Source organism: Podarcis tiliguerta, assembly GCF_965153285.1.
Source record: "Podarcis tiliguerta genome assembly, chromosome: 5".
Taxonomy (NCBI): domain Eukaryota; kingdom Metazoa; phylum Chordata; class Lepidosauria; order Squamata; family Lacertidae; genus Podarcis; species Podarcis tiliguerta.
The window spans coordinates 91871290-91893307 of NC_139538.1; the positions used below are offsets into that span (position 1 = coordinate 91871290).

General features: G+C 46.3%; 1 protein-coding gene across 5 annotated transcripts in view; it reads left to right on the top strand.

Annotated features, from left to right (window-relative positions):
* Nucleotides 1-22018, top strand: part of NTF3 (neurotrophin 3) — a 69014-nt gene that overhangs the window by 2498 nt on the left and 44498 nt on the right. Inside the window, exon 1 of one of the 5 annotated variants that reach the window (XM_083440950.1) lies at nt 251-450. The exons of 3 other annotated variants lie outside the window; for them this stretch is intronic. In XM_083440950.1, coding sequence (XP_083297076.1) covers nt 433-450 — 18 coding nt within the window. In that variant the 5' untranslated portion in view covers nt 251-432. Of the gene's footprint in view, nt 1-250; nt 451-14392; nt 14560-22018 lie in introns of those variants that run through there. One more of the 5 variants, XM_083440953.1, reaches the window with a different exon arrangement.

A 22018-nucleotide genomic window follows, 5' to 3' on the forward strand; every position in this document is an offset into this window, starting at 1 on the left:
CAAACATGCCAGTCGAGGGCTTGAAATTACTTTTAATGCCCGGGAGCGCAAGAGGAGCACCCAAACGCTGCCTCTCCCTCCCCCCCCCCAAAAAAAAAGCAGCCTGAGAAAGAAAACTTCGCCCCGAGAGTTTCTTGCTGGTGTTTCCCGGCGCGGATTTGCAAGGGGCCGGCGCCGGAGGAGTGCGCGGCAGCCAAGGGGTTAAGGCGGCGAGCCATCTGGCGGAGCGGGTTTCTTATAGCCGCGCAGATTCAGGTTCGCGGGCGCAGAGGTTGCAGCTCGTCTCTCGGCTCGTAGCCGTGCAAGTTGCGGGGGGGCCCTGCTGCTGCTGCTGCTGCCGGCGGGCGAGCGCGCCTCTCCAAAGGGCCGGATCCTGCGCAGCCAGCTCGCTCTCTTCATGTCGGCTTCCCTGCAAACGGCCCCGCGGATGCCATGCTCACTTCTGCCACGGTAAGGGGACGGGGGTCGCGGGAGGGAGGCGAGGAGGGGGCCGAAACACCCCCCCCATCCCATTCCCTCGGCCCGATGAGGTTGGGCCTCGCTCGGGATTGCTTACTCGCGAGTAAAAGCCACGCCGGACTCGCAGCCTCCGCGCGGGGACCTGCCCAGGTTGGGGAGCTGGGTCCTCTTAAGAGGGACAGCGGGATGTGCGCGTGGAAGTCTGGGGGGGGGTCCCCTGGATTCTCTCCCCCCCAACCTTTGGAGGAGACATTGAGCAAGCCATGTTCCTAACAAAAGCAGGCGGGGAAGACGCGCGCGGGGGATTCCCCCCCCCCCGGCCACCCCCCTCCCCGTCTCTGTTACTCCAGGTAACTCCGATTCCCGCGGCCCGTTCCAGGTGTGGGTCGTCTCCTCCCTCCCCTTTCTCGAAGGCGGGGACACCCCCCCCCCCAAAAAAAGTCCAAATCATTCTCCTTTCCGGGAAATCAAAGGCAGGCTTTGCGCGCCCGCGTGTCGGCGGAGTGCGCCCCGTCCTCTGCGCGGGTGCGGAGGGGGAAGAGCCCCCCGTCGGGGCGCCCGAGGGAAAGCGCGCGAGAGGAGCCTCCGCCTTCCTCCTCCTCCTCCTCCTCCTCCTCCTGCAAAAGTCGCCGAGTTTCTCGGGAGCTTCGTCGGGAGACGCTCAGCCCGATGGCTTGCGGGCAGGGAGAGGCGGCGAGAGGCGAGCGCAATCCTGACATGGTTTGGATACTTTTCAGATCCAGCCCTTTAATCCTCCCCGTTAAAATAAAACTAGGAAAGGGAGAAAGTTGGTCTGGATCTCGAAATAGCCGGGAGATGGAGAGAAGAGCGGGGGGACGCGGGGACGGACAGACGGACGGCAGGATTTGGGTTTGAATGAAGTTTGCTGGCGGGCGGCTTCCTCGGTCACTTTGCGCGCAGCTATTTGGAGAGGCGAGCAGGAGTCTCAGCGCCTGCGAAGCGGAGGCTGCGCGCTGCGCCCGCGAGCTCCCTCGCGGTATAGCAGGGGCGAGGCGCGTGCGGGAGAGTCGGACTGGATGGGTGATCTTAGGTAGGCTGTATCTCCAGAGAGGTCTTCACCCCCCCCCACCGCCCCCAGCATCCAGGCAGTTGGGGGAACCACGTGCGTGCAAGAAAATGCAAGCTTTGCAAAAGCAATTTTTTATATACATAAAAAAAACACACCACATTCCAGGGATCCAGCTGCATTGTTGCAAAACCACAATAATGCAACGTAATCTGCAATCTCTAAACACGCCTCTTAGGGAAGAAGCGGCAATTTGGAAGAGCAGTAAACCCTTTTATAGCCTGAAGTCTTTCAGGGTATATGTGTATGTGTGTCTGTATGTTGAATCTCTTCCCCGCTCCCAAAATAAATCAAAATTCTCTGCGCATGAAAAAAATGGCACACCTGGGAAAAGATTAGGCGGAATCCTGTTCCCTCACCTGCTCCTTTTCTTTCTCTCCCACACACCTTTTTGTGTGTGTACAGGTCTGGCTTTCTTGTTTCTGGCAAGCTTTTGCTTCCTGTCTGGAGCGGTGCTGTCCCGACTCCGGGGAAGCTTTGCCACTGGAGTCTACTGACCTCATTATCATTATACTACCTGCAGAAAGTAAATATGGTTGTGTTGTGTTGTCTGCCCCAGTTGATGGTAGCCTAAAGACAGGAAGACAGTGGCAGGAAACTACAGGTGGAACTGATTCTTGCTGTAGTTGGGGCTGACATGGAAGCAAAGTGAAATTGGAGAGGTATGGTGCAAATCTGGTCTGGAGCATAGCTGTCAATTTACAGATTTGAAAATAAGGGACCAGCAGCCTCGAAAATAAGGGATCAACAATTACTTTGATAAAATACATATTTTGTTGCATGCAAATGGCTTTAGATACCTATTAGGTCCATAAATCACCATATAGCATATATTCAACACACAAAAAAGCAACAATTTGTTGTTGACAAAGGACAGCTGGACATAGAAAGGGCCCCATTACCTTCAGTAACTTATTTAAGGGACATCATCAATAAGGGACAGCAGCGGGACATGGCGCTGGGATAAGGGACTGTCCTGCCAAATAAGGGACGCTTGACAGCTATGGTCTGGAGGTTAAAGTGAGCAGGTGTGCTCACTGGCATCCAACATACAGGAGGGACACACTTTCAGACTCGAATGTTTTGACACTGCTGAGAATGCTACCAAGGGAGGTTGTGGCACTTCCAAAAGGGTCTTGGGGCTCAGGCCTGCACTGAGCGTATCTTAATGTCCCTCCTTAATGTTCAGTGCGAAGACAAGCTACAGTTGTTTGCTAATGAGGGACAGCTTTCCCTGGGCATTAGTTCTGAGAGCAGGAGGGAAGGTGGGGGTGTGGGAAGGCTAGGATACGGAGGAAGGGTGGTCTTCTTTGTAGTAAAAGCACTTAAAAGATCTGTGCAAATTTCCCCTAGGCGTGGGGAATGAACAATGAAAGGAATGGTCCACGCTTGTAATAAAGAGTGGAAGGAAACATTGAATGGAAAGAGAAGGTAAAGGCAACTGGGAACAAAGGTTGCTCGCATGGTATATAGTGTTAGGTTCTAGTACTGAAAAGACCTTTTTTATTTATAAACACTCACTCGCTAATCCTTTGTTCCCCACTAATATGCAGAGTAATCTCTCCTTGTTCTTAAGTATGCTCTGGAAGCATATAAACCAGTTATTATCCTGATTGCATTTCAACAGTGTGGTCAAAGCAGGTATGAGTTAATACTTTCTGGGGCCGCATAGGCATAGTAACATTTAGATATTAACTTGAATTTTAAGATTCTTGGGTGTATGTAGCTATATATGCACACAATAATATAAATATGCAAATAATAAAAGTTGTTTATTACTATGTAAATAATATGACAGCTTTTAGTAGCCACCAAAAAGAAAGCCTTCAAGGCCCGATTTATGTTTACAGAAAAGCCCAGTGTAGCCTTCTGGGACTGCAACACTGTGTGTGTGTGTGTGTGTGTGTTTGTTTGTTTGTTTGTGTGTAGCCCCAACTCCACACAAAGCTAGTAAAAAAGAAAAAGACCGCACTGGATAAACTGACAGACTGTCATGTCTCCCTGACGTACCATTAGTTTTCCAGAAGCAGGACATTATTTTGGACGTAGGGAAACATTCATTCTTGTGATTCTTTCACTTGAGTTCTGAAGTGGCATAGTCTTGGGAGGATCTGGAATTCTGAAGTGGCATAGTCTTTTTCCTGAAGATCTGGAAAAGTCTGGGGGGAAAGTGTCATGGTACCTTGGGAAATAATAGGCATATTGTGTTCTTTCATGCAGTGACCTATTTCATCAGGTAATCCCATTATACTGAAATTGCAGGGAATTGCTTTGCAGACTTCAGTTGGGGTTTGCTGGAGGATAAAACCAGTTAAGGCCTCTTGAATGCGCCTCACTGCTAATCCTAATGGCAACATTGCTGCATCAGTCTGAGAGCCCCTGTGGTATGGTGTCTGAAGACTTGAATGGCAGAGACATGGGTCCAAATTTCCATTTAGCTACCAAGCTTATTGGATGACCTTAGGTAGGTTGCTATTTCTCAGGCTAACCTACCTCATAATATTGTTATAGAGTCATACCTCAAGTTACGAACGCTGTGGGTTGCACATTTACGGGTTGTGGACCGTGCCGAACCTGGAAGTACCGGAACGGGTTACTTCCATGTTTTGGTGCTTGCACATGTACAGAAGCGCCGAATCGCATCACACGCGTGTGCATACACGCCGCTTCAGGCTGTGAACGCTGCAGGTTGCGAACGTGCCTCCCCCACAGATCACGTTTGCAACCAGAGGTATGACTGTAATGGATTCTCTGGAGAAATGATAGACAAGAGGCTGTTTGCAGGTGAACTTTGTTCAGAGGGACACACAAGGCTGCAAATGGCATTGTGTTGTAAGATGCTTGTGGTAATAATACAGGGCATAATAAAAGGATATGGTGGTACCCTAGTTGATATCTGAGGATATAGGCTAGCTTTAGTTGCTTGTAGAGATGGTGAACTCTGGCAAAGTGTGGTAATAGAGCAAGGAATAATGTATTACTTCACTGTGGAAGTATATTTTAATATATTTGCGAAGGAAGCTTGTTTGGTGATAAACAATCACTAGTACTGGAGAAGAAGGAACAAAGGGCCAAATGGGAACTTGGGCTGGTATTTAATAAGGAAGAAAACATGAGGTAAACTGGCTATGATGTCAGAATATTTTCCCATCATAATGTGAAGGTAGAGAAAACTGTGATGTTTAAGTGCAAAGAACTGCCTTGATGGAACAGACTGTCCATTTAGTTGAGCATTCTGTTTCTAACACTGACCAGTCAGATGCTTCAAGGAAGATGACTGCCATTTCGCCCCCTGCATCTGGTACTCAAAAGAAGGCCACTGCTTCTGAACATGGAGATTCAGAGTTAGGTATCAGAGTTATCAATGAAAGTTGCATCTTCCGTGAATTTTGTCCACTTCTTTTTGTAAAGCCATTCAAAGCAGAAATCATCTGTCTGACAGTTAAGATGGTAAGGAACCATGTTCCCAACAGGATCACTAGTGTGGGAAGAAGCCATCATCGTAGATCATCATAGAATTGTAGAGTTGAGAGGGACCCTGAGGGTCATCTAGTCCAACCTCCTGCAATGCAGGAATCCGGTCCACAGCTGTCCCTGGGTGAGCTCAAACTACCAAGTTTCTGGTTAACAGCCAGAGCCACTGACCCATTGCGCCACAGAGATCTGAATGGAAGCAGCTTGTACACTGGTGTTGGTAATATATGAATTGCCCCAAATCTAGTCTTTCTCATGACAGATTTGTGTGAGTGATAAAGTAGAATATTAAAATTTCACCGCAGTGTGCTTCATCGAGCCTTTAACACATCTATCATCTGTATACAAAATAGCTCAAAGTAGTGATTTGTGTGTTGGATTAGGACTGGGGAGACGCAGTTCAGATTTCCACTGGCCAGTGATGCTCACAGGGTGTGAGTATGAGTCTGCTACTCTCTCTGGCAGCTTCATCTACCTCACAGGGTTGTTGTGAAGATAAACTATAGAGGGAGGGACAACCATGTATGCTGCGTAAAGGTAAAGGGACCCCTGACCATTAGGTCCAGTCATGGCTGACTCTGGGGTTGCGGCACTCATCTCGCTTTATTGGCCGAGGGAGCCGGCGTACAGCTTCCGGGTCATGTGGCCAGCAGGACTAAGCCGCTTCTGGCGAACCAGAGCAGCGCACGGAAACGCTGTTTACCTTCCTGCCGGAGTGGTACCTATTTATCTACTTGCACTTTGACGTGCTTTCGAACTGCTGAGTCTGAGCAATGGGAGCTCAGCCCGTTGTGGGGATTCGAATTGCCGACCTTCTGATCGGCAAGTCCTAGGCTCTGTGGTTTAACCCACAGCGCCACCCCCGTCCCTGTATGCTGCATACAAACGTAATAAAAACAAATTAGGCATTTGGTAGCCTGGGTAGTAGATGGTGAACTAGAAGCTAATAGCTAGATGATATATTTACTATCTCAGCCAGCTGAAATTGGAGGGACAGGAATGTTTTGTAGGCAAAAGGAGTCAAATTTCATGGAAAGATGCACGAAGCCCACTTGAGAAGTTTTGCTCATCCTGTTAAAATGCCCCAGGCTCCCCTCAAAATCCCTTCAATTGCTTTGCTTGAATCCACCCCCTGCAGTTCATATCAGAACTTGCTTCATTGGCAGCCATAGTTCTGTTCAGGAGGAGCAGGTACTGGGTTTGAGGCACAAAGCTAAGGCAGTAATTTCCAAACAGTGTGATAGGGCACACACTAATAACTGAAGGGTCTGGCCTAAAGGTCTGCCGCCATCTTGCATATTTCCACTGTGCTGCTGGTCAGAATGTGGGGAACTCCAGAGCAGCATTGACCCTCGCTCTCCTTGCAGTGATGTTGTCCAAAGGGAGCCATGGCATTCTGTGAGGCAGCTTGCGTTGCAGCTGACTGGTGCAGCGGAGTCCCAGAAGCATCCTCACTTTTCCAAAAGCACTTGAGCTTGGATTGAATGGAAGGGAGAGCAGGACATTAAGAGACAGTATTACGTGAGCTGTCTTGAAGATGCAAGGAGAATGCCTGCCTATTTCCAGGGTGGGGTGAGGTTGGGGCAGAGCATAATACTGTAAGAGTTCACCATGTGTTATCAGGAACAAGAATCCAAACCACCCAAGTGAAAATGTGCAACTCTGTTTTCTTGATTTTGTTGTTTAGTCGTTTAGTCATAGAATCATAGAATCATAGAATCATAGAATCATAGAGTTGGAAGAGACCACAAGGGCCATCGAGTCCAACCCCCTGCCAAGCAGGAAACACCATCAGAGCACTCCTGACATATGGTTGTCAAGCCTCTGCTTAAAGACCTCCAAAGAAGGAGACTCCACCACACTCCTTGGCAGCAAATTCCACTGTCGAACAGCTCTTACTGTCAGGAAGTTCTTCCTAATGTTTAGGTGGAATCTTCCTTCTTGTAGTTTGGATCCATTGCTCCGTGTCCGCTTCTCTGGAGCAGCAGAAAACAGCCTTTCTCCCTCCTCTATGTGACATCCTTTTATATATTTGAACATGGCTATCATATCACCCCTTAACCTCCTCTTCGTGTCCGACTCTTTGTGACCCCATGGACCAGAGCACGCCAGGCACTCCTGTCTTTCACTGCCTCCCGCAGCTTGGTCAAACCCATGTTCGTGGCTTTGAGAACACTGTCCAACTATCTCGTCCTCTGTCGTCCCCTTCTCCTTCTGCCCTGCATCTTTCCCAGCATCAGGGTCTTTTCCAGGGAGTCTTCTCTTCTCATGAGGTGGCCAAAGTATTGGAGCCTCAGCTTCACGATCTGTCCTTCCAGTGAGCACTCAGGGCTGATTTCCTTCAGAATGGATAGATTGGATCTTCTTGCAGTCCATGGGACTCTCAAGAGTCTCCTTCAGCACCAGAATTCAAAAGCATCAATTCTTTGGTGATCAGCCTTCTTTATGGTCCAGTTAACCTGCAGATTTATGCTTGGAACCTGCTAGTTCAGACCAGCGTGGCATTATTAACAGCAGACCACTTAATAGGCTGCTGGGAGAGATCTGCAACGTATTTTGAGGGCAAAATCCCCCAGATCTGTGTCAAACTGGATGCCACAGCTAATAGACGTCCTTGGAGCACTGACTAGTTACAGTCTTGGTATCAGTTTTGGTTGTTGTGGATGCTTTCAGAAGTAAAGTCAGATAGAAGCCCTCTTGATCCTTTCCCATAATGGTAGATGAAATCTAGTAGGGATTGATTGATTGAATGGATGGGTCTGTGGTTTAGTTCAGGCATAGCAAACTCGGCCCTTCAGATGTTTTGGGACCACAATTCCCATCATCCCTGACCACTGGTCCTGTCAGCTAGGGATGATGGGAGTTGTAGTCCCAAAACATCGGGAGGGCTGAGTTTGCCTCTGCCTGGTTAATGCCTTTTTATGGGAGGGATTTATTCCCCCCCCCTTCCGTGGGCCCAGAGGTTTTAGAAAACTACTACCCAGTCTTTAATATTCCCTTTCTAGGTAAAATGAGGGGGTGGGTGGTGGGCAGCCAGCTGCAGGTGTGCATGGAGGAAACAGTTTATCCAGACTCGTCATCACTTGGTTTCAGGCCTAGTTTTAGCACCGAAACAGCCTTGGTTACCCTGGTCGATGACCTTTATTGGAAGAGAGATGCAGGGAGTGGAATCCTGTTGGTTTCCCTTGATATCTCAGCAACTTTTGTCACCATTGACAGTGGAATGACGCAGGTGGTTGGGAGTTTTGAGGCATGATGCAGTAGTGGTTCCACTCCTACCAGCCCCATCCTTACAGGAAGGTAGCTCAAGGGGCACGGCCAGATAATAATGGTTCATTTGGAGGAATTCCACCAAAACCCACATCTGCAAGGGGCCCCAGATGCTTAGCTTTTTTAATATATAATTTAAGTCTCTAACACCACTTTGAGGTTTTTTACAATCACGTGAGAGAGTAAATAACACCTCCCCAAATCATGTCCACTTGCTGTCACGGGTGGTAATGTCAGCTTCTCCTGTAAGCAGGCAGGTGAGAGGACAAAGTAGTCTGTACAATGCAAGCTTCTTACTCCTTCCTTCCTTCCCCACCACCTGCTTAAAGCAGGAGCCTGGAGTTGCTTCAGATAGCACTTTTGCCAAGCGCTTGAAGAGAGCCCCATTGCTCAGGTGAGAGTGCGTAGATTGTCTTAAAGAGCTTTGCAGAAGCACTCTTTGAAGCAGCCTCCCTTCTTGAGCAATGTTTACAGGAGGGAGGGGGAGGCTGCTTCAAACAGTGATTTTGCAAAGGGCTTTCAGACACCCCCTTGCACGCCCGCTCCTGTTTGAAGCTCCAGAGGCTCACACAGGGGTGCGAGCGCTGTCTAACCTTGAAGGAACTGCAGGTTCCCAAGCGCCCAGAAGCCAGCTGGAAAACCTGCACAAGGGATTTTGAGAGGTGGGTGGGGCCTCCCACCTGTCAAATTTGGCCTGAGAGGCCAGTCCTGATAAGGATCTGGTCTGTGGAGCCAAAAAGGATCTCCACCCCTGTTATACAACAAAATGTGCAGGCAGCTATGTGATGAGTCAGCCTGGCTGTTCCCCACCCACCCCTTTCGGTGCTTTCGCCCAATGAGGGAAAGCAGAGTTGTGATTGACAAGTGAGTTTTTTAGATACTGGGCTATAGGAATCCCTCCCTGGGCACTAAAGAGTTGCTATTTCTTCCTTCCTTCTAGTGCATTCTTCTTTCCTGCTTCCAATTCCTTTTATAATCCTTGGAAAACCTGTGCTTTGTCCTCCCTCCCTTGCTAGCAACCAAGATTTGTCTTTCCTGTGGTGGGCTTGTCTGAAATCAGGTGCTCACTAGAAGCTATTTTCTGCAGAAACTACTGCACATTAAGTAGGGACGGATGTTAAAGAACCTCCCCACTCAAAAGCAAATCAAAGTGTAAACTATCTGCCAGAGATTTATACATGTTCCCTGTTGTGCAGGCGCTCATTAAGAATTCAGTGTCTACAATAAAATTAAAAAAAACACATTTTATAGCATTTAAAAATCCTGATAATGATCTCCCATTAATGGTTTTGCTCCACAAGTACCCTTGCCTAGCAGGGATGTGTTCTTGAATGATGATAATGACTCTAACTTGCTTAGATGGAGATGGGTAACTATGTCTGGTCTGGGTTTCAGAAACTTTTGAAACCTTTGTCCTTTATATAGGTATATAAAGGTAAAGGGACCCCTGGCAGTTAATTCCAGTTGCAAACGACTCTGGGGGTGCGGCGCTCATCTTGCTTTACAGGCCGAGGGAGCTGGCATTTGTCCACTCCGCAGACAGTTTTTCCAGGTCATGTGGCCAGCATGACTAAGCCGCTTCTGGTGGACCAGAGCAGTGCACGGAAATGCTGTTTACCTTCCCGCTGAAGCGGTACCTATTAATCTACTTGCACTTTTTGGCGTGCTTTCGAACTGCTAGGTTGGCAGGAACAGGGACCAAGCAACGGGAGCTCACGCCATGACGGGGATTCGAACCGCCGACCTTTTGATCGCCAAGCCCAAGGCTCAGTGGTTTAGACTACAGCGCCACCCGCGTCCCAATATAGGTATATAGGTACTATACAAATGTAAGACTCGCACCTGTTGCTTTGCCCAGTTTTGCCTTTGGCTCCACTTACCCCAGACATATGGGACACAGGTGGCACTGTGGGTTAAACCACTGAGCCTAGGACTTGCTGATCAGAAGGTCGGTGGTCCGAATCCCCACGATGGGGTGAGCGCCCGTTGCTTTGCCTCTGCTCCTGCCAACCTAGCAGTTCGAAAGCACGTCAAAGTGCAAGTAGATAAATAGGTACCACTCCAGCGGGAAGGTAAATGGCATTTCCGTGCGCTGCTCTGGTTCGCCAGAAGCGGCTTAGTCATGCTGGCCACATGACCCGAAGCTGTACGCTGGCTCCCTCGGCCAATAAAGCGAGATGAGCGCCGCAACCCCAGAGTCGGCCACGACTGGACCTAATGGTCAGGGGTCCCTTTACCTTTACCCCTGACATGTGATTCCCCCTAACTGGAAGGTTGGTCATGCGGGAATGCAGTCCTCATGCTGAGAAAAATGTCCCATATCCCTGCTCTAGCAAAACAGTAAGGTCTGGAGGTTCCATAAGGAACTACAGGACCAGGACAATATGGGGGCATCTCTGCTAGCCCCAGATACTTCATCATCCCCACATAGATTTGGCCCTGAAAAACCGAGGGAAAGGTGGGCCCATTTAGGGTAGAAGCATCTGCTTGGCTTCCAGTTTTCCAGCTTTGTGGAAAGAATTGGCTTGAGCCAACATGAGAGACGCTTAACGCTCATCTTAAATTGGCAGTGCTTTTTGTTCGTTGGGTTTCTTAGTTTTTTTAAATGAAATTTATGGAAATACTTGGCTTTGTTTAGTGTTTGGGGGGGGAGCTCAGGTTGGGTGGGGTGTTTTGGGGTGCAGATTTTATTGTGTAGTTTCCAAATTTGCCTATATGCCTTAACCGTTTGGTGAGCCGCTGCCCCCGGTATCCTATTCCCAAAGGAGTAGGCATTGCACTCAGCATCCAGTAAGTGCCTGTCTCTCTCTCCAAAGATTGTAATCCTGGAGGAGAAAATAAATAAATGAAATATTCATCTGTGATTGTGCCGCCTTATTTTGTCAATAGTTTCCACCCACCCTTGATAAGGTCTAAAATGTGTATCACTTAGAAAGCTATTATTCTTCAGATTGTGCGGTAGGGTTGGGAAAGACTGGATGGGAAACAAATCTCAAGTTCATATTTCTTTTGCCATGTGCGCACAAGGTGACATTAGGGATGTTACCACTCCTTCAGCCTCAGTCCTACATCTGCAGGGTTTTGTAAGTATTGACCCCACCGTGTGAAGTGCTTTGGATGGTCTAGGGAAGTTTTTAATGGTTGATGTTTTAATGTATTTTTAGCCTTCTGCTGGAAGCCGCCCAGAGTGGCTGGGGAAACCTAGCCAGATGGGCAGGGTAGAAATAGTAAATTATTATTATTAAAATATTAGATATCATTATTGGTCTGGACAATTGTTTTTTCTCCTTATGAGATGCTCTGCTTGGTTTTATTTCCTACCGGCTAAACAGCATTTTGGTTAGTCATTTTAGATCTGGAAATAGTTCAGGAGGACTTCAATGTGCCAAATAGCATACAGGATTGCATCCTGAAACTTCGCTGTAAATTAAATTCATTTGCTTGCCTGTTAATCAGAATTAACCACTTCCTTAGTGCCGTCAAAATACCTACCTTTGGTATGTGCTTTTGTCTAAGTTTTTTTTTTTAAATTTTTGGTAAGTCTTGGTCTATATTTTGTCAGCTCTGTCCAGTCATTGGTCTCCTGATGCTCAGCAAATGCATGGAGGGAAAGCAGGGGCACAGATGCTGTCCTTGCCACAAACATTCCCACTGGCTCTGTTAAGTTGTGGGTGAAGATATCAGACGACACAGCGATTCTTCAAACGGCTCTTGTTTATTCACAGGCCAGAACAGAACTGAACTGAAGGGTTCAGTCAGCCTGCTTATATAGAGCTCCAGTACAACGTAACTGTAACAATTTTCTAAAACTATCCAATCACTGAGCGTCACTTTCGATCCCTTATTTGCATAACTATCTACAGTATCCCCCTGCTGGCCCAGGGTGAGAACTTCAGTACATAACAGGCTCCACTTCAGATCTCTGCATACTGAATGTGAAGACCTGAAGGGGTATTCTAAGCACTGAAGATATTCAGAAACCCTCCTTAGACCTTTATGCTGAACATGCAAAGATTGGGAGTGGAGCAGGCAAGGCTGTGGCCTCTCCTGCTTTATGTGATCTTTAAATACAAGTAGACCTAATGGCAAAGTAGGTCTTTTTCTCAGAGCAACAGAATTTAGTTTGACTTTCTTCTTCGTGGTACACTAAAGGGCTCTATGTTTGAAGCAACCCACAATTCTATGCTAGGTAAAATGGTTGGACTGTTCTTCCCTATAGCACTTTAGTGTTGCTGGAACATGCCTATCCCATAATTTAACCAGGATGCTCTCCTCGTCTCCACCAGGAGCTGTGAATTGAGTATTGTGGGCCAAGGTAAGGTTAAACAGGTGCCCTCACTACTACTGAAGGCTTAAAAAAAATTCTGATTTTAATAGTTTTATAAATACTTTTTTATTAGTTTTTACATATATTTTCCTGCATAACATCCTTTTAAACATCATTTTGAATTTTTTGGCTATCACAGCCTGAGACTTCCTTCAACCTCGACTGATGGTTTTCTAAAGTCTTTATAATTATGCATTTTGTTACAATAGTTATTGCTATTGACATCATTTGTAGGGTTTTAAAGAAGTTTTGTAAGGAGTAAGGAGTAATGATGTCAATTGATTACAATTGCTTTCCAGATATGTCGAAAACGTCTTCCATTCCTTTAGGAAAGTTTGGTCCTGCTGGTTCCGAATTTCCCTGTTTTTAATAGTTTTAACTCATTTTTTGTTTTCATTGCATTGATCTTCTTGTGTACCACTTAGCAGTGTCAGAAACTCACCTATATAAGCTAGGTGCCAAATAGGTCCTTAAACCAGGGTTAAAGTCGCCAAAACGGAATGTCTAGTTGCCATTTTGGCGCAAGACGGCTCTAAAGTTTTATTTTCCAAATGATGGACTGACTGATTATCAGACAGTATATATGTGGACAGTCACTGGATAAAGTGACTTTTCTTCTTGAAGTTCTCCAAGTTCTTAACCTAGCTCAAGGTTGTCACTTAAGCTGGATGTTTAGCTGGATGTCTGATTCCTGCCTCTTTTTCTTAATGCTTCTTCCACTGTGGTCTATGATTAAATGATTTCTGCAGGTTTTTGTGGTGCTTCAAATACATATATTGGGGGGTAATTATGACTCTAGCATACTACCTTGAACTCTTGTTGTCGTAAAGGGTAAAGGGACCCCTAACCATTAGGTCCAGTCATGACCGACTCTGGGGTTGCGGCGCTCATCTCGCTTTACTGGCCGAGGGAGTCGGCGTACAGCTTCCAGGTCATGTGGCCAGCATGACTAAGCCACTTCTGGTGAACCAGAGCAGCACACGGAAATGCCGTTTACCCTCCGGCCAGAGTGGTACCTATTTAATCTACTTGCACTTTGATATGCTTTTGAACTGCTAGGTTGGCAGGAGCAGGGATCGAGCAATGGGAGCTCACCCCGTCACGGGGATTCAAACCGCCGACCTTCTGATCAGCAAGCTCTAGGCTCTGTGGTTTAACCCACAGCGCCACCCACGTCCCATAAGACATGGTTACCCACCCACAAACCATGTGCACCCACACATGTGCACAAACGTGCCCTCTCTCTCCCCACCCAGCACTTCGGGTTGAAAAACATATTTCACATTTTGAAGCCTATTTGCTCACGTGGTGGCATGTGATCTTCCTGGAGCTTGCAGCTGGGGAAGGAGAGTTATTCCTTCCCCCTCCAGCTGCACTTTCCAGGAAGAACATTCCACCCACCCCCACAATTAGGCGTGAGCAAATTAGACTCCGGGAACCAGCGGATGACTTTTTCCCCCAAGCCTAATTGCAGTGTGAGGGCAGTTTCGGGGTGTGTGCACACAGCGAAGCGGGAGGGGAAGGCGAACATTTGCTTCTTCATCTTGAGGAGCGGTTCATAGAATCATAGACCTGGAGAGCTGGAGGAATCTCAGCTAAAGCATCCATGAAAGATGACCATCCAACCTCTGCTTAAAAACCTCCGAGGAAGGTCCATAATCTCTCGAGGGAGTCTGTTGCAATGTCAAACAGCTCTTACTCTCAGAAAGTTCTTCCTGATGTTTAGTCAGAATCTCCTTACTTGCAACTTGATTCCATTGATTTGGGTCCTAGCCTCCGGAGCAGGAGAAAACAAGCTTGGTCCATCTTCTTGCTGTGAGCTAGATGGGAAAATGTCATGGGCCACATTCAGCCTGTGGACCAATGGTTTCTCTGCATTTCAATACGCATGAAAGTACTGCATCTGTGGCTTGTACGTGTGGCAAATGTATTTTGGTAGAAGGTAATTAATATATGTGTATTACCAAAAATGTTCTTTTTTTTTTTGCAACTCTTAATTATTTCAGCATTTGTTATTAGATTTTCACCCACTGTCACTGCTGAAATAAATGAGCATTTGTTTAATCAACAGTGGTCTTGTTACTTCATGTAGCTTACTAGTTATCCTAAACAGTTTATTTCCTACATTGGTGTTTACTATTTTGCAACAGTTCTCCTCTCTGGTTATCCATGTTTTTGGTTCCAAGTTATTCAGCAACCATCTAATTTTTCCTTATAAGCCATTCCCTCTTGGTTTCTCTTCTCGGAAATGCCTGCAATTTACATTTATAAAAGTCAATATTTAAGCGTTGCACTTACAATATCCCATCTTTATTGTGCATCAGCAATGGTCCATTGAGCACATTGGAAGTTGTTCTGTGCAAGATTTGTTGAAATGAACAGCAGCTGCACAAGAGGCCGGGTTCAGCAATATATATTTCTAGAATGTTTAAATTGTGTTGCTTTTGATTTTGTGTCCCTTGAATATTGCTTAATTGATATAATGATAGGCTACTTTGAGAGCTTCCTAAGAAGCAAGGACAAAATGTTGTTAGGTAAATATGCAATGTTGGAGAACTTTGTGAAGGATCAAGTCTATTACAACAACAACAACAATCTTTATTATGGTCCAGAGACCCAACAGATCTATTAAGATCCTTTGAACAGTAAATAGATTTGCAACTTTCAGTTCTGATGGCACCTGTGCATTTATCATAACGTACAGTTTGAGCCAGAGTTTTTTTTCCCCTCCAAACCATTTTCACATTACAAACTCATTTCTAGTATTCATTTCCCAGAATCATATCCAGGACAACTATTCCCCACTACATTTTTTTTTTTGCCATACCGCCGTACAGATTTCGCCTGGTTGTGTTTCATATTATTTTCTCTCATATGTATTTGTTTGGAATTTTTTCCAGCCTAGAATGTTTGATTTTTCGCCATATTTTTTTAACCTTCCCTGATCCGTTTGCCTTGTTGTTCTTCTGGTTATTGCCCTGTTGTTTACGGCGTGTCCCAGATTAATGCCGTCTGTAAGTTTGAGCTATGTTCCATTGACCCTCGTCACATTGAAATAATTCAGCATCTTGTTAAAACAAATACCAGTGGAACTTCTGATTCTTGTGGTAGACCCCCAACCACTCTCCCTGCCTTGGTACCTTATTGTTTTTCATTACTGTGAATGCTTTAGTGCTGCCCATCATTTGAGTGCTGAGTGGGTGGGTGGGTGCCTTGCAGCATTAGAGAAATTGGGTCTGGGGTTGCATTTGTCGGAAAGCTGCATTTTATTACTTTAACAGTTTCCACGCACCCACATTGCCTGCTCTTCCCTCCAGACAAACGCTGTTGTAAACTGAGATCATTTTTTCTTGCCTTTGGGTATGGCCATGTCATTTCCCCTTTTTGAATTCCTCCACCAGCTCCCAGTTCCCCTCTACTGCCTCAGACCTCATGCCACAAGCTTGTAACAGTTCAGGCTTCTACGCTTGGCGCAGATGTTAACACCTCACCCTTATCTTTGTAAGCCTTTAGAAATGGCTCTCCCCTTCGTCGCTCTGTTGCCCATGTGTGCAATGGGTCTGTTTGAATAACTGTTCTATAAAATGTCCTCTTTCAGTTTGGGAAAGTATGTTTTGAGAGGTGGTGTATAAGTAAATAACTTACCGTATTTTTCGCTCTATAAGACGCACCAGACCACAAGACGCACCTAGTTTTTGGAGGAGGAAAACAAGAAAAAAAATATTCTGAATCTCAGAAGGCAGAACAGCAAGAGGGATCGCTGCGCAGTGAAAGCAGCAATCCCTCTTGCTGTTCTGGCTTCTGGGATAGCTGCACAGCCTGCATTTGCTCCGTAAGACGCCACACACATTTCCCCTTACTTTTTAGGAGGGAAAAAGTGAGTCTTATAGAGCAAAAAATACGGTATATTTATTTTATTAATTTTTCAAACTTAGTACTTCACCATCATGACCTAGTGGGCTTTGAATAGATTTCTTGCCTAGAAAGGTGGTGTGTGTGTGTGTGTGTGTGTGTGTGTGTGTGTACACGTACGGTGGCTCACAACACTTCATCCCTATATAGCATTATCAAGAGACTCAAGATAGGATGCAACTGTGATTGTATTGCAGACATTGCATTGCAGAGGGTTGGACTAGATGGTCCTGGAGGTCCCTTTCAACTCTACAGTTCTGTGATTCTGTAATTCTGTGAACAGGGTAACTTTCTGGATAACACTAAGTAGCTGGATCCACTTCAGTCTGGGTTCAGGATTGGTTTCAGGACTGAATCAGCCTTGGTGGCTTTGGTGAGTGGCCTTCATTCAGAGAGGGATGAGGAATTGTGAGCTATTAACTCTTTCTCATTCTTTCAGTGGCTTTGACCATAGAATAATAATAATAATAATAACAATAATAATAATAATAATTTTATTTATACCCCGCTCTTCCCTGTTTAAAAACCGGGCTCAGGGCGGCAACAGCAAATATAAAACATTGATTAAAATGCACTTAAAAACAGCATAAAACACCATAAAATACAACATAAAATGCAGCATCAATATCAATAAAATTCAAAACTTCAGGGATCATTTCGGAGGGGGGACCAGTCAGTAGACATCAAACGATCACCAGGGCTAACTGGCCAAGTTGGTTCTACTAGGGCCAGCAAGGAGACCAGGGAAAAATTTAAATGTGGGGTCCCAGAAAGGGTTTCTTCAGGGAAAAGGGGATAGAGGATCAGGCTAATTCAAATTGAAGGCCAGGCGGAATAGCTCTGTCTTACAGGCCCTGCGGAAGGAGATCAAGTCCTGCAGGGCCCTAGTCTCGTGGGCCAGAGCATTCCACCAGGTTGGAGCCATCACTAAAAAAGCCCTGGCCCTGGTGGAGGATAGTCTGGCTTCCTTAGGGCCTGGGACCTTTAAGCTATTATTATTCATGGACCTTAGAGTCCTCTGCGGGACATACCAGGAGAGGCGGTCCCGTAAGTACGAGGGTCCTGGGTGTTCTCCTGGATTGCCTGGGTGAAGGCTCAACATTCCAGTGGTTCTGTTCTTACGATTGAATCTAGACGAGAGGACTAGTGGAGTGTTCTGTTCCCCTTGGCATTTGTGCCATGATGTTCCAGAAGCACCATTTCATCCCCGATGCCATAAAGCCCACTGGGAGTGGTCCTTCGGAGTTTTGCAGCACTCTGTTTCTCCATAACTTCTGAACCAGGGGTGGTTGCAAGCCGTGGACCAATGCCTCGCTGCTGTGGCGAACCCTTATGCACCATATTGATCATGATTATCTGGAAGAGTGCTGCCAGCTGTTCCCCATGTCACAGCAGCCCAAGTGGCCTCAACTGGAAGCCAGGCAGTTAGCACTGACGGTCCCATGTTGTGGAGCACTCTTCCGGCAGAAGTTTGGCAGGCTACTGACTTTGACATGTCTCTTGAAGACCTCTTATGGGACTATGCAGCTTTTAAAAGATGATTTTTGTTCTGTTTTGTTGCTGCTGTGTGTTTTTTTCTTTTTGTGCTGTGAATGTGATATTTTACGTAGGTTAGTAGGCAGAGGGCCTTCTCGGTGGTGGCCCTGTGGAACACCCTCCCATCAGATGTCAAGGAAATAATGATAAAATTAACAAGTCTTTCATAGAGTTGGAAGGGACCCTGAGAATCATCTAATGCAATGCAGGAATATGCAGCTATCCCAGATGGGGATGGAACCTGCAACCTTGGTGTTAGTAGCACCATGTTCTAACCACCTGAACTATCCAGGCTGAGCTTAGTTGATTGCATTCATGCAAGTGTAGGGAAGCCCATGGTGCCCCAGACATTGCTGAAAAACAGCACCCTTCCCCCTTGACTGAGGCTAATAGCACAGTAAAGTGGTACCTTGGGTTACATACGCTTCAGGTTACATACACTTCAGGTTACACACTCTGCTAACCGAGAAATAGTGCTTCGGGTTAAGAACTTTGCTTCAGGATAAGAACAGAAATCGGGCTCCGGCGGCACGGCGGCAGGAGGAGGCCCCATTAGCTAAAGTGGTGCTTCAGGTTAAGAACAGTTTCAGGTTAAGAACGGACCTCCGGAATGAATTAATACTTAACCCGAGGTACCACTGTAGTTACAGCCCAGCAGCTGGAGGGCTTTAATGTCTTCCTCACTTGTAAGCCACACTCGTGTGCAGAATTTAACCTGCTATGTTGTTTTCGTTCCGCTTTTTGAAAAGCTCGTGTAGGACTGTTTACTTTGGTGCTATTTTTGCGCAGGTGATTGCAGTGTGAACAATATGCCACGGTTACCTTTGAACATGGGAGTGGTGGTGGTAGCTGGATGGACCTGTTTGGTGCTGTTCCTTTTTGCCTTTAGGGGGAGAAGCAGCTCTGGGAAGCAGGTGACTCCCGCCCCCCCCCCCCCAATTTCTCAGCCGGCCGTTTAAATGGTCAGCCCTAAACAGTCTTCCTTATTTCTGATACTTGCATGTAAGCACTAAGGCGAGCAACTGCAAGGACTTAAGAAATGTGTGACGTGTGTATAGCCATGCAGAACTTTGGATGAGGCTCAGGCAGGACTCTCAGATATCAAGCTGTGCCATGGAGACACCGGGAGACGGTTTGTGTGTTTGGAGGACGCAGAAGAACAGAGTTCAAGAGCAAGCCCCAGATCTCTGTATCTCATGCCACTGCGATATAAGGGGGAAGGGGGAGGCTGTTCCTGGAAGAGGCTGTAGTGACACCAACTTCACAATGCCCTGTGGAGGCAACCACCTGCACAGGTGTCCATGGTCACCCGTGTTTATACGAGGGAAGGAGAGAAGGTGTGGAACCACATCACCCTTCTTCAGCGCTTATGGTCACCATCGCTGCATGACATGGAATCATGCAGTGACTAGGAGGGATGCAGCACAATGCTAATTGCCAAATGGGCATGAGGGACAATTTCATTTAAAACAAATAGAAGTGCAGTGATGGAAGAGTTGGAAAGGACCCTTTGGCCATCTAGTCTAACCCCCAGCAATGAAATCTCAACTGAAGTTACTATTCACTTCTATGTCACAAAGTAAAATGCTTCACTTGGGGACACTGTTGAGGTAAGGGCCAAGTTTTCCCTGACGACAATTTTTCCCAGCTTGAGGGCTGTCATACTCTCAAGATATCCTCGAAATATACAAAGTGGCCGCCGAGGCCATATAACACCAGTTCTGAAAGACCTACATTGGCTCCCAATACATTTCCGAGCACAATTCCAAGTGTTGGTGCTGACCTCTAAAGCCCTAAACAGCCTCAGCCCTGTATACCTGAAGGAGGCTCTTCACCCCCATCGTCCAGCCCAAACACTGAGGTCCAGCTCCGAGGGCCTTCTGGCGGTTCCCTCCCTCCAAGAAGTGAGGTTACAGGGAACCAGGCAGAGGGCCTTCTCGGTGGTGGCCCTGTGGAACACCCTCCCATCAGATGTCAAGGAAATATCTGACTTTTAGAAGACATCTGAGGGCAGACCTGTTTAGGGAAGTCTTTAATGCTTTATTGTTATTAATCTGTTGGGAGCTGACCAGAGTGGCTGGGGAAACCCAGCCATATGGGCGGGGTATTAATAATACATTATTATTATTATTATTATTATTATTATTATTATGCACAGGTCCTCCCTACAGAGAAACCTGGCCTGTCATAATGAGGGGAATTTAAAGAGCTCAAAACAGAGTCGTAAGATCTAGCAGTCAGCTTTGTGTCCCTGAAGTCCTCTGGAATTTAAAAAAAGGACTTTACTTTTTTCCATGCAAACAGGCATGGTGAGACTTTCCTATCTAGGCAGTGAGCCCCACAGAGTGGATGCTACCAGTTGGAAAATCCCTGCTTCTTGGGAGGGCAGCAGGCTCTGCGCTGAGCCTTGTTTGATGCAGTGGGGACTGAAAACCTTTTACTGCCTGCAACATAAAATATAAAAATATAAGAATAAACCAAATATAAGAATAAACCAAATAGTTTGCATTTTGCTGCTCTTTAATTCTGTCACAATATCCTCTGCCTGGGGTGACTGGCCTTGCTTTGCCTAATTATAGTGCTGGCTCTGGTTTGATGAAGGGAAGTTGTCTCTAAGGTATTCTGTAAATGCTAAATGCTACCACTGAATGATCAGTATTTTGTGTGTTTTGATTATTTAAAATTATATATAACTTGTCTGATGTCAAATTGAGCTCAGGAATTTATTTAAAACAGTAATTTCATTCACAACAATAAATAAACAACAGAAAACAAAACAACAACAATATTAAAGCAAGGAGGAGCTGACTGCCATTTTATTGCATTGCAGAGTTAACAATTCACAAATCCCTAAGGAACATGACCAGGTCTTACCTGGTGTTGAAAAGGAGTCAAGGTTGGCGTCAGATAAATATTTTAGGGGAGGGTATTTAGAATCCAGGGCACCACCATAGAAATGGGTGTTTTTTTATCTATATATCCCAGGGTTCTGTGCAAATAATTTTTTATTCACATTAATAGTTTGTCCTTGGATAGTGAATGCTGCATTGGAGTGTAATTTGTTTGGGGGGGGGGGAGACAATCATTTTTTCCCTCCTTTTCACATCCAGAATACTCTGCATATGTGGGACTGTACATGCAAATTGTAGGGGCTGCCTTACAGAAGTCTGTGAAGACGGGGATTCCCTCCGAACTGTTGTTATCCGGAGCTGAGGAACGGTCACTTCATTGTGTCTGATAAAATACTGTGAATGGGGAACAGGTCTTGGAATGTTGGGGGCAGAGCGGATGCCATGGGAATGTGTATCCAATTATGTTCTATGGACTGCGCTGTGGTCTGGAATAGGGGTCCTTTTCTTGTGATGCAAAACATCTGGCATCCATAAAGTGCTTTCTTTTCCTTTGTCACACATGCACATGCAGTCATGCTTCTCAGTACTATGGTGCAAAATAATCGGACGGGAGTTTCTGTGAGAAATGGATTTGGGAGGCGGGGAGGGGGAGGGGGGACGCCCCTTCTGCAGCCAGGAGCTAAGTTACCAAGGATTTCCGAGAACTGGAAAGGAGATGGGTTTCTGCTGGAGTTTAATGTGAGCATACTTTAGAGCATCTATGGATAAGCAGCTGAGTAGGGTGACTGGATGGAGGACAGAGGAGGAATGCTCTTAGAGCAGGGGTCAGCAGGGGGCCGGTCCACTGTCCCTCAGACCTTGTGGGGGGCCGGACTATTTTTCTTTTTTAATGAACGAATTCCTATGGCCCACAAATAACCCAGAGATGCATTTTAAATAAAAGGACACATTCTACTCATGTAAAAACACGCTGATTCCTGGACCGTCCACGGGCCGGATTTAGAAGGCGATTGGGTCGCATCCTCCCCCCGGGCCTTAGTTTGCCTTCCCATGTCTTAGAGGAAATAGAGCAATGCAGGAAACTGGTTTGTCCTTTTCCAC